This window comes from Chaetura pelagica, unplaced genomic scaffold, assembly GCF_000747805.2.
Source record: "Chaetura pelagica isolate M959 unplaced genomic scaffold, ChaPel_1.0 scaffold414, whole genome shotgun sequence".
Lineage (NCBI taxonomy): Eukaryota > Metazoa > Chordata > Aves > Apodiformes > Apodidae > Chaetura > Chaetura pelagica.
Genome location: NW_009952976.1, coordinates 737387 through 754032, shown reverse-complemented (window position 1 = coordinate 754032; position 16646 = coordinate 737387). Strand labels below are relative to the sequence as shown.

Below are 16646 nucleotides of genomic sequence, written 5' to 3'. Positions count from 1 at the left end.
TCCCTAACAATGCTGTGGGGGGGGGGGAATCACAGATAGCTCAAAGGCACATCCAAAGCTTCTAGCAAACCCTGTTCAAGCAGTCCTGTCATAGCTGCTGTTCCTCCACTTTGCTCCTGACCTTGATGAGGATCAGCATGTCTTCTAGATCCTTGCCATCCCACTTATCGAAGGGCTCAAGAAGCTGGAGGCGCTGGCTGGTGGGGCTCACATCCACATGCTGTCCACTGCCATCCTTGGGGGGGTACTGATAGGTGTCCTGGCCTGGGTCAAACTCCTTCCAAAGAAGAAAGGAAAATCATCAGCCTCAGCCACCCCCAACAGCACATGAAGAGAACAAGCCAACTCAGGCAACTGCACCCATTCTAACTTTAATACTAAGGACAAAGTCAGTGCATGACTACATACAAAATGCTACATACCCTTACTACATACAAAATGCTACTAGTGACAGGCCTTCCCTCCCGCCATCCTCCAACCAAGCAGTTACCAGCTTAGGCAGCTCATCTGCATCAGGTGCTTCTAGTTTAAACTTCTTCCCATCTGTTCCTGTCAGGTAGTCTGTCTCAGGGTTAAATTTCAGAGTGCCAGCAATGGACAGGGCTGTCACAATCTGGGGAAAAAAAAAAAAAAGGAAAGTTAAAAGGCATATTCTTCCCCCCACCTCTTCATTTGAAAGTCCTACACCTACCAGTCTCAAAGCCAGCAGCCAAGCTACAAACCAACCTATACTGGTTTTCTTCTGCAGGCAGAGGAATTAGCTCCCAAAACACAATGAACTTTTCTATGGCCTCACTGTGGCTGTTTCTTACCTCCGGAGAGGTCACAAACGCATGAGTCTCCGGGTTGGCATCATTGCGACCTGTGAAATTCCGATTGTAGGACGTAACTATTGTGTTTTTCTCTCCCTTCTTGATGTCCTTCCTGTGAAAGAAAAACATGCTCATCAAATGCAAAGGGAATACTGCTTCTAGGTGCCTTGCTGCTAAAGCCCCCAAGCTTGCCTCTGGTGGCATTCACTGTCTTTTGGAAACAAGAATCAGTGCCTGGACACGTTTGCCTTCCTTAAGCCCAGAATCAAAACCAAGGACAGTACAAAATCCAATCAGACACTGATTCCTGGAGTAGTTTCCAGAGCCCATGTTGTGCACTGTTCAAATGTCTAACCAATAATAACTAAGTACATTGCCTTTGGACATCCCACCAGTAAAAATTACAAAGACACATGAGAATATGTCTCCCATCCCTTCTACTGGGAATGTTCCACCTTGACACTTCAATGATTGAAGCTGGACCAATTCACTTTTCCTGTTTTAAAAGGACTAGACAAACTCCAGTCCAGCCTCTCACAGATAACAAATCTCTCTCCCCATTTTTGGCCTACTATCAGAGGCCTCCAGGTGTGGTGGCACTTGCGGCCATTCTGCAGCTTCATTAATCTAAAGGCTTCATATAAATTTGCAGTCTTTCAGTTCTCCTCCTCCAGTACAGATCAGACAGCTGGCCAATGGGCTGTTAAGGCTTTATTTTGAATTCCCAGTGTGTGGTATTTACAAACAAATTTGGCTTCACAGAGCACTTTAGGAGCTAAGAGATACAAAGCTAGAGTGAGATCAGTCCTTCACTTTACCTGTCCCACTGGCCAATACATGGCCCACAAGCATTGGCAAGAACCAGCCCTCCAACATCGCGCAGGACTTTCGCCTGGGGACAAAGAACAATTTTGTTACTAGTAGAAAGTCTGGAACAAGTTTCTAGGGCTGCTCCTACAGGGGAGGAGGGCACCTGTCTTCTAAGAGAAAGCACCAAACCTGAGAAAATTCCCGTCCTTGCTTCACTTGCAAGTTTTGAGTCACTTTTATAAGTACATGGGGTTTGATCCCAGTAAAGCTGTAAGGTAACGCTGGGGAAGAGCACAGGATGACTTGCCACAATGTTCCCATTCCCTGCCTACTTCAAATCGAGCAATCCAGCTCTCACAGATACCTGACTGAAGGGCAGTGGCTGGTCTGATTAATATCCTGTGCACTTCCTGTCCATATAAGGACAGAATTGGTGAAAGTGCAGGACAGTGCGTGTGTCTGCTCAGTCCATTCAGCAAATCTAGAGAGCAGCTGTTAAGGAAAAGTATGATTGTGGACTTGCTGGAGGAGGCATTAAGTATTGTTTGGACACATCCACATGCAGACTTATATAACTGGTGCCCAGGCTCTGACAGCATCTAGTACATATTACATTTTAGAACTAATTAAAACATCACTCATCATTTCTCCCACAGAAAAGGGGAGAAAGTAACTAGTGTAACAACTGCAACCAAACATGAGTTTTAGCATAAATGTGGTTGAGAAGAGAACTTCTTCCCTACAGACAAAGGGCTTGCTCACATCCTAAATTGTTCTTAAAGGAGAAAACTGGATTGCAGGTCAGTGCTAGCCCTTCATCAGCCATGGCCATCCACAGAATCCCAGAAGCAAAAGGTATCCCTTGCTATGCATATTGTTATCTCCCCAGGACCCCAATTCCTGACCACTGTCTCAGCTCTGTCCAGGTCCAATCCTGTTTTCCTGTGTCCCAAATAGTAAAAGACATCAGGTCAAAACACTGTTGAGGTGACAGCAGGACCCATGGGTATAGCAAGACAAGACTGGTTATTGCAGCAATTGTACCTATAGCACTAAGTGAAGTTTAAAAGGATTCCATTAGTTAACTCTGGCTCCCTGAGTACTGTCTGGAAGAGGGTTTAACACTTACTGACTGTAAGTGTAAAGAGCAGTCATACTCACATAACCGTCTCTTTCAATGGTGGCACGGATCTGCTCTGAGCCTGGTGTGATTGTGAACTTTGATTTGCACTTCAATCCATGGGCTAGTGCCTGTTTTGCCACTGCTGCAGAGCGTCCCATGTCCTCATAGCTGGAGTTGGTGCAGCTGCCAATCAAGCCTGTGGTGGTTGACAGAAACAGGGAGGTGGTTATTGCAGCCCCCTCTTCTAGGAATCTTCTCCCTGACTCATCTCAGCAGAAAAACCAAGGGGCAACCACATTTTCTGCTGGCAAGGAATCTGAAATGGTTTTGGGTACTAACACTGCCAAGTCTCCCAGCAAGATACTTCAGTCACAAGCAATCCCTTGTCCAGCTTTGGAAGTTGCATAGTCAGAACACACTACCTGGTCATCAGTCTAGTTATTGTTCTACAAGATCAACGTGTCTCCTACTTGCAGTTTGGTTAAGCAAATTACTACAGAGAGGTATTGTTCCACAAAGACAGAAAAGGCTTCAAACCAAGATGGCAAGAAATGGAGCAAGTGATGAAAAGAAAGCATCCTTTGTTAGAGTATGAAGACCACATAAGGACATACTGTACCATCCTGACTGCATTCTGCTGCTAACCAGCAATTAAAAAAAAATTAAAAAAATCTCAGTTACAGCTGCTCGATTCTATTGGTAACACTATCAAATAATACATTTCCCACCTGGGATGTAGCCTTTGCAACATGTTTGCATTCTTTTCATTCCCCCAGTGAGCAACACTTGAGAAGCCAGCCAACAGGTTACTATCCCACAAGTACATAAATATCCAAGCCTGCTCTTCAGGACAGAAAGTACTACCTTTATTATGTCCTGAGAGCTCAACAGCCAACTGCTGGGAGGACTGACAACTGTGCTCTTAACAGTTCTTCGCAACAAATACATGCAACTGACTTAAAGGTGTTCTTCCACAGGAAACATTCCTGTCAACCCAATCATTCCAACGTTTCCAAGAAGATCCCTCCAACTATCCCAGATCTCATCCCACACACCTGGCCCTGGTGATCACTACCCTTCCCAGCAAATTCATACAGCCACAAAGAGATGACACTGCAGCGAAGTGAAAGGACATGCAGCAGTAATTAAAGGATCCCAAGCTATGTGACCAACAGCTTATTCCAAGACAGGAACATTTATGCCACAAGGACGAAGGCAGAGGAAAGAGCAAATGCTACCCACCAACTCTGATATCAACAGGCCAGCCCTCCTTTTCTGCCACAGCACCAATATCTGACACAGGGTGCGCCAGGTCTGGTGTGAAAGGTCCATTGATATGCGGTTTCAGCTTTAAGAAACAGTGACAAAGTCAGAAATTACAGCAGCCAAGAAAAACCCCAAAACACAGCAGCAAATAAATTCCTTTCATAGCTCTATCTGAAAACTGTTTAAACAGGATTCCCTACATGAACACCAGAGCAGGAGCTGTCAGTGAAGCAGACCTGAGTGTTTTTTATATGTTCTAGCACACTGCCAGGAATATTGCATCAATGTCCCATCTTGCTCCTCATTCACACAAAGCAGAGTCACATCACAACATCCAAGATGGCAAGCAGAAAGGAAGCCTTACCTCACTGAGGTTGATTTCTATCACCTGGTCATACTGACAACCAGAATCAGGTACCAAGTGTTGCTGGAATTCGTCAGCCAGAGCAGCTATGTCTGGAATAAGAAAGAAGGGAGATCTGAAAAATGCAGTAAATATGAGAGAACAGAAAAAGCTTGCAACAGCTGAACACAGGGGTTCCACCATATGCTTCCCTGTATACTTAATCTACAGACTCCTTGCTTGTACTAGATGACCTACATGACCATGTAAGGTCATCAGACACTCTTGTAAGGAGGATGCTGCTCCCAGAAAACACCTTCACTTGACCCCACACTTCTACCTACTTCAACTCCCAAACCCTCTTACCAGCTCGCCCAGTCTTGCCCAAGTATTTCTTCATCCGTGCATTGTAAGGGAAGATTGATGTGGTAGCTCCAATTTCAGCCCCCATGTTACAGATCGTTGCCATTCCTAGAGAAGGAGTGGGAGAGGAGAACACAGGGTCAATCAGAAAGCCCAAGGCCATCCAATTGTCCAAAAGCGAGTCCATGAAAAAGACAGCAAAGCCAAGAGTGTTCAGGGCATTAGCCACAGAAACCTAAATGCACAGCAGACAAGACACACTGGCTGGCTCAGCCCCTAACGCTTCCTATCAATGCAGTGCCTGCAACCAGACTTTTCTGTAAGGAAGGAGCTGAAAGCTACAGTGATTCCTGCAGATACTGGAAGAGACAACAGGGAATTCCCTCCAGATAAGAGGTTTGTGCTGTCTTACCAGTGCAAGAGATTGAATCCACACCAGGCCCGTGGTATTCAATGATGGCACCTGTTCCACCCTTGACAGTGAGGATGCCAGCCACTTTTAGGATCACATCCTTAGGAGAAGTCCAGCCTGAAAGCTTGCCAGTCAGTTTTACACCAATAACCTGTGCAACATTAATGGAAATATAAAAAATGAAAATACTGACCCCATTTCCTTTCAGAAGCCAAAACAATTACTCAGAATTTTTCCTAAGAATCGGGGGGGTCACAATACCAAAAAGGAGAAAATCCTGAAGTATCAGAACATGTACATAGCATGAAACCACTGACAAGGCCAACTGAAGAGATATCACTACTCACTGAATAAAAAGACTGCAAATGGAAACTCATAGAGCTGCCAATGAATCACAGACCAGCTGTTTAAGCCAAGGTGTGATTACAAACAAGACTGTAATAGTATATAGTGCCTTATATGCATAGTGCTTGAAAATCAACATTTCTTACATATCTTGTATCTCACCCTCCACATTGAAAATTAGTATTCCTTTTTGCTCCTACCTTTGGGCATTTGAGCTCCCAAGGGATTCCTGCCATGACATCTACAGCATCAGCTCCACCCACACCAATGCAGATTCCTCCCAAGCCCCCTCCATTGGGGGTGTGTGAATCTGTGCCAATCAGCATAACCCCAGGGTAGGAGTAGTTCTCCAGAATGATCTGAAAATAAAAATGGATTGTTTGCTTGCTTGATTGTTGGGAAAGGAGGGGGAAGACAGCAGGAAAAAAGACAAGAATAAGAATTTATATTAGTTTGTATTTGCAGATTTTGGTAGCAGGAAAGTAACTGAATTTGCTCTGGACTTGTTTCAAACCCCTTGTGGAGGATGTAATGACGGAATAAGGTACCAAGTCTCAGCCCAAGGATCCTTGCTCATCCCAGGATAGTAAGAAAACATGAAAGATTATCTCATTTTTTTTCACTGGAACAACGCTTCCTTCCAGTTTAAGCTTTTGCTTAGGTGCTTCCTTAGGCTCAGGAGTCTGTTCCTTAGTCTCCAAACTCATGATCAACTGTTGAGCGTGCCAGTCCACCTATACAATGCTAGCGAGATCTTTTGTGGACTTCATGCTTCCACAGCAGTAGAATACCAACAGGCTCTTCCTATCCGTGCTGCCAGCCAAAATCTAATCACATAGAAGAATCCCTCACAAATACATCAAGAGGCTGCCTTCCCTTACCGCTGCTACTGATCACACATAGGAATCTTCAACTACCAGCAGAGCCACTGAACAGTGTTTTTCATGAAAAATGATGAGTTTCCTATGGTAGCAAAACAGTAGAGAACTCAAACTAATGAACTTCTCACTGCACGTGACCCATCAACATTACAGACAGCCTTTCCGGGAAGGGCAGAACTCACAGCACGTGCACTACAGGACAGCTTGGACAGAACTAAGGTGGTGCTGAACAGAGAAGACTGAGGTTTTATCTCTAGCACTTCCAGCTTTGTTTGTTTGTAGCTGACATTAATACACTTGTGCAAGGAAGGTCACTTTGAAGGACTGGCTTTGCCAGAGTTGGACTCTGAAGCTATGCAACACAAATGATTTTCTCCAGCCAGAGAAAATCAGCCACAGAAAGCTGGTAAACACAGCACGGAGCTACATTGCCACGTGACAGATGTTACCAGTGGTTCAACCTTTTGAAGAGTTCACCTGTTCTATTTCCTTTCTCTGTTGCATCACACCAAGTTAAAAGTGATCTTAGTAACTCATTTTGTAGCTAAATAAACACAGCAGAGAGCTCTTGACTGCACCTGGTCACAAGTTCCCTACTCACGGGATGTCATCCATTCTCCTCTCCCCTCCCTTTGCTTCATGCTGCACTGTAATTTTCACTGCCTGTGACTCAGAGGAACAATGAAAAATGTCTACTGGACCCACAAAGCAAATCAACCAAGAGTAAATTAGGGAAATCCTGCCAGAGTTGTTGGTTTTTAAAAAACTAAAAGCCTCATTAAGTGGTAATTTATCTTGGAACAGTCATATTCTTTCAAAGTGCAAGTGCTACAGCAAAAGAATCTCATACTTGGAAACTGTTTTGCATTTTATTCAGTTCACATAGCAACTCATTACGTGTTGCCATTTTTGAGCACCTAAAGTAAGCTGATCTGTTGGGTGTCCTTATGTGCTCTCCTGTCTTTTACGGAACCAAACGCATACAAAATAACCCTAAAAAAAGTATGTTCCCAAAGCTGCTTTCCTTATCACCAAAAGCAAATCATATTAGCCCTATGTAGCCAGCTTCTTGGCATCACCTTACTGTCCCAATCGCACCAAGAGGAGCCAGGCCACAAGCAGTTAATGTATTTCAAGCTTCTGTGATCCACATGGCATGCTGTTGGCACTGCCTAATCATGCATCAGGTTACAGTTTGACCAGAATAACTTTTAAGAAAAACCACTGCTGTCAAGCTAACTGAGAGAGGACAAGCATGAAACCTCACCCACCTCAAAGAAAGCAGGTTGTTTCCCTAAGCTGACGAAATTCTCTAAGGATTTTCACTTGAGCTTTCTCTTCAGCATAAGGTGAAAGAGCCCCTGTGTGTTCAAAGATCACAAACACACACACTTTACCTGGTGAATGATTCCTGACCCAGGTTTCCAGAATCCCACTCCATACTTCGCACCAGCTGTTGCTAGAAAGTTGTACACCTCCTGGTTTATGTCCTATGCACAAAGGGAAATGCACAACATTAATCACACATTTTGTTCTTCTATACATCAAGAAGTCATTCAAACACATTCCCTCCATTCCCGTGCCTGCCTCTAGTTGGCTCCAGTTTTGTAGCAGCTAGAGGGAGGCGCACATCAGTCTTTTAACAACAAAAGGGATCAAAACTGTTTGCCAGTCAGTTGTCATAGGCCATTTAATTTCATTCAACTTGTAGCTCCACTAAAGCATCTTTTTTAGTTTCCAATTCCAACTAGCACCAGGGAAATAGCACAATTAAAGGAAAACTCTGCCAATCAGGTATTTTAAAATGCTCTGTTCATTTCTTGTACTCTCAGGGTTTTTTCTTTAAACATGTTTCCCTCTCTTCTTCTAGCCCCTCTCCTTCCTTCTCCACCAGCTGTTCCTTTTGTTTTACAGATGCCTTGCAGACATTTCAAACCCCTTAGATAAGCATTTTGGCTTTATTTTTACAGATTAAGAACTGGAACTGGAAGTTGCTTCCTGCCAGGGGAGTTGGTGGGTGTCATTTCTCATTCTATCAAGTCCCATGTTTGAGACTCATGCAATGCTGCCTTTCTTGCTGCACTATCACCATTATTGGTACAGGTCACAGCATGAAAATTGCTTGTGAGAATAACCATGGTTGCCAAGGAAGCATGACACTATTATGTCCTGATAATTCTTGGCAGAGGAGTGGCAGAATAGATAAGATAAACACTGGGAGGAGAGAGTTTCTTAAAGACTGTTCTCATGCAGCTATGCTTCAGAAATAAAAGAAAAAGGGGAAACTGGAGATAATGGAAGAATTCTCTCAGCACACATTTGCTCAAGTTTCCCATGAGGCAGCAGCAGTTCTTTAAGCCTTGTTTCCCACTGGGAGTCGGGTCACTTCACTCTGTTTGTGCATCCCTCCCCCAGTAAAGTATGCTGATGTGCCAGGAGCAGATCCAGACCACTCTCTGGCCTGCCAGTATTCACTGTGTGCCAACTGGCAGCAGCAAAAGCAGAACCCAGTCAGAAGAAGGCTGGACCTTTACTTGCTCTGCTCAGAGGGGATGGCAAAGGAGGGACTCAGCTCAGGGCTGGAGCAAATATAATTACATGACAGAGAACAAATGCAGGAACAGGGGGAAGGGGAACTACTGTTAACTGTAGTTTGGATTTTTTTATATTAATGTCCAAGGCACAATTCCTCCTGGTTCTGTCAGTGGACTTAGGCTAGGTTCACTTGGAGTAACAACAATTCTTCCCCCATCTCCCTGCTAGGCTAAGAGCATGTCCCTCCTTGGCAGGTGCATTGAAGTATGTAGGACAGAGGTGAATGTGTCTGTATTTAACAGAAACCCCTACAGAAGAACAAGCAGTAGAATAGTGAGCGGGAAATTATAAAAAGGCGGTGAATCTGCAGTTGGACAAACAACACATCAAAATTCCCAAATAAAAAACATCCTCCGTGGTCTCTACGTACTTCTGTGGACCCTCGCTAGTCCTGGAAGCTGCACATGCTTCAGCCAGTGCCCTTCAGCTAATCACTAGCAAACGGACTGGGAAACAGAAGCAGTTACTTGCTTCCCCCTCATAGGATACACGAGTGCAACGCAGACACATGTTCAGGAAGTTTCTCACACTGCCATACTGTGCCATAAAGACTGTAGCTCTCTAGAGTAATCTGTCTTCCTTTTTTCCCCTTTTAAATACATTTTTCCTCTTCCCTTAGCTGAAATACCTTCTTGCTCTCCAGAACACACATATGACCTGGGATTCCATTATTAACAGATTAAGACTAGTTTTTCCTGCATCCATGGTCCTTCGAAACATGTAATGGATGAATCCCAGCTGAAAATCTCCCAAAGATCTGTTTACTTTGTTTCTTTGCTGCACCTGACCTAACTACAAAGCTGACCACCACAAGCCATCAGTTATTGTATCTGAATCATGGCTGTCTTTCTGGGGAAAAAAATAAAATGAAATACAATCTCTTCCCTTCAACTGGGAAGAAGCTTTCAGACAGACAATGTACATCTCTGCAACAGTGACCTTGGCTCTTCGAAGATCCTTTTCACCACCTGACTGAGCTTCGATGAGGTGATCACAATGGATGGTGGAAGGCACAGCCACTTTTGGCAGCCCGCTGCTGATGAACTGTAGCATTGCCATCTGAGCAGTGGCATCCTGCATGGCCACGCGGTCTGGCCGTAGGCGCAGGTAGGTCTTGCCTCGCTCGATCTCCTGTTTTGCTGGGTCATCCAGGTGTCCATACACAATCTTCTCAGACAAGGTCAGGGGACGGTCAAGTCTGGGGAGTAGAATTTTAGGATCTGCACTTTGTGTACTTCAACATTTGCCCCTTTTAAGCATGTAAAAGAACAATTTCCTATGTCACTCAGGCTGTTAAAACCTATTGATGCACAGAAACCTGCACACTCTTCTTACAGCACTAAAATATCAACTGGCAGGCAGGTAAAACAGGGCTCAGTCAAGAAAGTTCAAAAGTATATGGATTGATGTCACTTTATGCTTTATTTTATAATCTTCCTATATAGTAACAGAAACATTGACTCTATTAATATTTTGAGTCATACCTCAGGACAGCAAATGTGGAGGTGAGACAGAGGTCAGACTCAATTCACAAATACCAGATCCCACAGCAAGCAAGTGCAACTAAGCAGAGTTTCATGACCTCAGATGTTTCGTCCTGCAGCTGTATCAGTTGAGGAACCTATTTATATCAGTGGTGAGATCTTCTGAGAAGTAGCTGAGTAGATACAATGACTCTGAATGAGAGCTACCGCATTTAACAAAGGACACAAAGACTGAAGGACATGTCATAGAAACCACTGCCGAGGTAAGTGGAGCAGGAACAACTTAGCAGGCACACAAGCCTCTATCAGCAGATTAAGGTCAACATGTTTACATATGCTATGAATTCCCAGCCCTCCTCTCTGTGCCTAACACCTACAGTGGAACACAGGAGAACATTCACTGTCGAAACACAGGGCAAAGGAGCATTAGCCTGTAATGACCACTGCCCATACATTGCTTCCCAGAAATGAGAAAGGGCCAATATGAAGGCTCCACATAGAGGACACAAAACAATGAGGTCAGAGACCTTTCTAGCAACTTGTCTGCACTGGCCCAGTTCTCTGCATATTGCAGTGCTTCATTATAACCTTCAACCCACCCCACAGTGCCCCAACACTTCCTGGGGACACTACAACTCATGTTTCACTACATTTGTGACTGCTGCCACTCAAAGCTGCTCTCCCTAGCAAATATTTCCTATGCTAGGGCCCCATGACACTTTTTTCCTCCTATCCCATCACTGCAGAGCTGAATTCCGCCCACTGGCCCTTCCACTCTTACCTCTTACGGACAATGTTGATGTTCTTCTCCAGCTTTTCATAATTTATGTATTCATTAGGCTCAAAGTGGCTCATAGCCACCTTGGCCCGCTGGCACAGGACGGGAGCAACATGGTAGCGTCGTATCCCACTATTCAAGGCATGCTGGAAAAAGGAAAGTATTAGCATTGGAACCTTGCAGAGTCAATTCCTGTAATATATCAATAAACCCATTGTTTCCCAGTTGTTATTCCTGGGATTTTACAGGCTGAGGAATAGAAAAACTTGCAAAGTATTTTAAAGGCACCAAATGAACATTTGATCATTCCATACTGCATATTATGTTAAACAGTGAGACACCAGGTTACCCAGAACAGGCAGCATTTACCAAATTATTTTACATTTATTTCTAGCACCAGATGCCTTATGCTTTCAGTGGGAAACCCGATTTCAGGCCATGCTTAAATAATTCTTAAGCTAAGAGCAGTTTGCTGGACTGTTGACATATTACAGCCATGGTAGAGGAGAACCTTTACAGTTTCCAAAGCAAAAGCACCCGAGGTTTGTACTTTCTGACTGCTATTGAATTTACATTGAAGGACTGGCAGGTGACACGGTATGGGACTGAGCAGAAACTTGCCTGCTACACCATCAGACACTAAGTTCCCTATGCAGGGTCCTTGCACAGTGTTACAAAGCTTACCGTATTTCCACCTCAGGGCAGCTGTGTGTCCATGCTAGCTAGAGTGACTACAATCGACAGGCCTGGTCTACAATGTAACGCCAAGCAGGAGAGAGGCAACATGTGGAACAACCACAACAGCTTCACCAACCTGGCTGCGCAGATCCACGTGCTATTCTTCTTCAGTCTCACAAAGGCATCCTCACCTTTCCCCTAAGAACAGCCTTGCATGTGCCCTACAGTAGGTGAGTTAACAGCAAGACAGATAAACGATACTGCGAGCTGAAACTGCCATGGAAAAAACCCCAAACTTTGCTTGGCAGCCTCCACTGTGGAACAGTTCTCTGGAACATGGGAAAAAGGCAGGCTATGGCAAGGCACCTTTTAGCACCTCACCTGAAAGAGACAGGTTAAAAGGCTTTGGAAACTGTGTCAGAGAAGTCTCCATAGGAATTTCCAAGGTTTAGTACATACATTTCTTACATCCTTTGAATGTCTCAGTCACAAGCACTGGAACTCTGAAAACAGTCTGAAGACAGGAGTTCAGAGTTCTTCCTCCTCCAGTACTACATTTAAATCTTAATCCTATTTATTACATTCATCTTCTACTTCAGTGACACAAGGTTTTGACAAGTACAGGTTAACAAACAGAACTGTACTAAATATCCCTTTCGTATCTATGATTATAAATCAGCAAATATTCCTTGTGCGGAACACAGTCACAGAACCTACCACAGTTTTGTGCTGTCAACTCTTTAGATCTGTCAAAGCATTTTTAATTTTTCCTTACAAATATTTTTTTTCTAGTTTTCTTGTTACCAGCATTGAAAACTTTGCTGGAAATTATCATGATCAATGAAACTACCAATTTTTATTCCAATTTTTTGTTTCATTGTCCTTTTGACATCTGTTAGTATCTTACGCAATAAAAAGTTCAAGAAATCTGGGTGAGACCATAAATAGACAGCACACTAGCAAAAAGGGGATAGTTTGCTTTTTTACTACACAATCCTAAGCTATTAGCTGGACAGCTTTTGGTAAGAGCAATAGAGCAGCTGCACACCACTTCAGTTAAAATATGTCCGAAGTAAGTAAACGTGGCAGTGTAAGAGAGGGCTCTGCCCCTCCAGGAATGCAAATGAAACCCGGTCATCAAATTTCACTGTGCTGAACTTTTAGCTTAGAACTTCCAGAAGGTAACACAGGTGTCAAAGTTGAGACTTCTCCTTCTTCCACTAGCAAAAAAAAAACCCCACCCACACCAAACACCACCCGGCTTGTTTAACGTTCATAAGCTGCTCTTTACCCAGTAGCCACGTAACAGTCATTGTTTAACCTACGTAAGCTGCCTTTTACCTAGTAGCCACATAAATTCTGTTTATCTTGTTCTGTCTCTCTTTTTTTTTTTAATTTTTTTTTTAACTTAAGCATTTGCTTAGCACAAATGTGAAAATATCTTTAACTCACAAGATACCCATTATCTGGTGAAAGTCTCCAACTGCTGGAGTACTGGAAACAACACTGAGGGATTTAATCAATGTTCATGAAAAAAATAATTCTCTTCACTGGACCAGGAAATGTATTTTAGTTTAATGCAGTAATTCCTTCTTCATCTCCCCACAAATAACCCTGTAACACAAATTATTAAAGGAGTTCCACCTTGTCGCTCAGTAAACTGGAAGTTAAATTTCACCGCAATTCAGCACAGACTTGCAAATTAAAGTAATACCAGAGGCTTCATGGCATTCTAGTCCTGCCTATGGACTGATTATGGTAAAAATCTGAATCGGGGCTCTCCAAAGAGGTAAAAGAAATTTTTTAGGAAAAAAAAAAAAAATTAGATAAAATCTTTTTCAGTTTGAGTATACCTATTTATCTTTTTATTTCACGAAATGGCTTGGTGAAATGCAGTATTTATTCAGATACTATATAAATATTCAAAAGGTAATCACAGCAGTAGCAATACAAAGCAGTTGATCTGCTTGGCCCTAACTTCAGGCTACCATAAGTGGGAGGGGAGCATGTTGGAGGTGAAAGATCCTGTCCAGGAACAGAGATCAGCAAGAGACATCTGGAACACTGAAGGTCTGTTTCTGCGATAGTCATTAAGACTGGGGAAGAATAATCGCCTCGGCCAATCAGTTTCAGAAGACTATAGAATAATTTCAGTCTAGGTAAGACTTTTTAAAACACCTACTAAAAAGAAGTGTTATCTTCACTTTACTGGGATCTAAATCTCATCCCACATCTCTCCTGGGAATTATTTTGATTCAATATGGCTGTTCTCATGTTGGAGCCAGCAAGCCAAAGGATCCTTCACCAACAATGTGCAACTGCAAAGACTGTCTGGTTCAAAAGTCTGATCTCTCTTCATAAACAATCTACAATATATCACTCATCACACCTGTCTGTTCCCCATACCTCTCCTTTTTCCACTGCATCCTCAGAAATGGGGTAGCAGAACTAAAATATTAAGGAAAAGCTACAAGCCAAACAGTTTCCAGCTTCATTCCCTCTCCCTCTTCCCTGAAATAGTAGGTGATTTGGGGGGCTCATATGGTGTTTTTTTACTGAGCAACAAGAAGTGCCTTGAGATCAACAGCCAAGGGAAGTAGAATGCCAGCAATCCATACATTTTCCCTTTTATGCAGGAATTGTTAATTTCCAGACTGACCACCCAGCAAAAAGCTACCAAGTGATCTCATCATCTGGCACTGAAATTATTATCCCAGCACCTGACCATCCTTATTTAGATTTCAGTAAGAGAAATGGCAGTGATTATTACAGGGCTTCTAAGTCCATTGCTATTTTGGCAAGCAAAATCTTCCTTAAAGACACAAAAAAGCATGCCTATTAAATGGGTCATTGTTTTTGAAACCTCTGTAAGGAAGCCAACACTTATCTTTATAGATTAAAAGCTCATCTTGAAAAGCTAGCTATCATGCATCTAGCTCACTGCCCTGAATGGTCCAGATGCAAAGAGAGTCTGAATTGAGAACCTAACTTATATTTTGGCAGCAGACATGGTAGACGAGTCCAGTAATCAAAAGCTCATGTTCAAGAGAGTAGCAACTGTGCTATACATACTCCTATTTGGGAAATGAGTCCTAGAAATCCTAGCTGAAACCCAAAATACCACCTTTCCTCATCCTCCCTGATCTAAGAACACTGGGCAAGTTTCCAACACTCACCATGATTCAGGCTAAAAAAAGCAGTGTGGTATAATCAAACCAGTCTAATCTTCTAGACTAACCTCCAAAGAGCAACCAAAATTATGGTTCTAAAGATCAGTTTAGCTCTAGTCAACACCGCCCTTGCCAGCAGACGCAAAGCTTCCCATATATAATTTCAGTACTTACCTACAAGGCCTTCAACAAACCCCTGATCCTTCCGTTTAGTTTCACAGTAGGGCTCTCTCAATCCTCAGCCAACGTGGCTTGAGAATGGGATGCTACTAAAAGCATCTCTCAGATAGGCATGGAAAAGATCTTGATCCTTTGAGGCTATTAGAAGACTTATACTTTCAATTGGACTGTCAGTCCAAACTGGGCTAATTCCCATTTAATTCCCTTAGAGGTAAGTGTCCTATGCAGCTCCAATTCCCAAACAGGTTTAGGACAGGAGATGGGCAGAACAAATACTAATAACATGTACCATGATCACTATCACAGTGGTTACAAGGTGATTCTCATATTCATTAGTTTGCCTCCTAAAGAAATTACCTACAAGCATGTTTGATTACCACAGGTTTAGTTCTTCACAGGGGAAAAATCCCCACATACCCTGAACCTGATCAGAGAAGACAGCCTCGTAGAATAGTGAATTTCCCATATTCACTGTGCCAGCACAGCCTTTGTTTTACATTATACAACACGTTTAGCAAATGACTGCTTGTTCTCATGCTATGACACACCTTAAAACAAGAAACAATTTACTCTCCCAATAATGATTTTACCTTTGTTTTATGAGTATTAATTTAAGTTCAAAGTACAAATTAAAAAATACTTAACCAACGAGAATGAATATACCAAGTTAACTGAACAGATGCTATTCTGTAACTTATGCTTAAATTAAAAAAAGCTATACTTTCCTAAAATATCTGCCTCTACAGTAAGGAAGTAATACAAAGCATGAATTAAGCTTTTCGAAGTACTTTCAGAATACTAGAAGCCAAGTTCTTATTCTGGCTTCCTAGGAGTAGGGAACACATTGCCCAAGGTCACAAATAGCAAGCTGAAAATTGCCTGACTTCATCACGTGCTTCACTAAGGGGAGCCCAGGCTTCCTGGTTCCTGTTAGTAGCCATAAGAAAACTGCACACCGACATTTGCATCCTTTTAAAAGATCATGAACACTTTATTATTGACTAGACATTAACTGCAATACTGTCTCAAGTAAGACTCTCTGTGGCAAATTCATATTACAGGCAGATGTGATTTGTAGAGGTCATGATAGACAAGACTATGAGAATCACTATCACTGCCTTAGAAAAAGAGGCAGTGTATGTGCCTGTTCACATTGCTTTTTGAGGCTCCCTTGGCAGCTTTCCTGACCCAAAGGCCTCTGTTTTTACTAAAACGAAGATTTTTAAGGCCAAGAAGCCAAAACACAGAGCCCTTGCACTCACACAACGATGAGTCACCTTGTGCTGCTGCACGCAGATAAGGGGGAGAAACAGAAGACAAGAGGAGGAAAAAAGGACGCCCCAGGGAAAGGCTTTTTTATCTCGCCACCAGGGCCCGAACCCTGGGGCTCACGGGGCCCCGGTGCC

At 43.1% G+C, this 16646-nt stretch overlaps 2 protein-coding genes across 2 annotated transcripts in view; one reads left to right on the top strand and one right to left on the bottom strand.

The window, feature by feature from the left end:
• Window positions 1-11710, bottom strand: part of ACO2 (aconitase 2, mitochondrial) — a 15888-nt gene extending 4178 nt beyond the window's left edge. The window contains exons 1-14 of the mRNA XM_009996357.1: window positions 11680-11710; window positions 11216-11363; window positions 9890-10148; window positions 7753-7845; window positions 5675-5833; window positions 5130-5280; window positions 4721-4825; window positions 4376-4467; window positions 3988-4093; window positions 2784-2941; window positions 1631-1704; window positions 813-924; window positions 491-613; window positions 122-277 (exon numbers count right to left, since the gene is read on the bottom strand). Coding sequence (XP_009994659.1) covers window positions 122-277; window positions 491-613; window positions 813-924; window positions 1631-1704; window positions 2784-2941; window positions 3988-4093; window positions 4376-4467; window positions 4721-4825; window positions 5130-5280; window positions 5675-5833; window positions 7753-7845; window positions 9890-10148; window positions 11216-11363; window positions 11680-11710 — 1767 coding nt within the window. The remainder of the gene's footprint in view (window positions 1-121; window positions 278-490; window positions 614-812; window positions 925-1630; window positions 1705-2783; window positions 2942-3987; window positions 4094-4375; window positions 4468-4720; window positions 4826-5129; window positions 5281-5674; window positions 5834-7752; window positions 7846-9889; window positions 10149-11215; window positions 11364-11679) is intronic.
• A 2186-nt stretch (window positions 11711-13896) lies between these two features.
• PHF5A (PHD finger protein 5A) overlaps window positions 13897-16646 on the top strand; it is an 11458-nt gene continuing 8708 nt past the window's right edge. Inside the window, exon 1 of the mRNA XM_009996372.1 lies at window positions 13897-13960. Coding sequence (XP_009994674.1) covers window positions 13897-13960 — 64 coding nt within the window. The remainder of the gene's footprint in view (window positions 13961-16646) is intronic.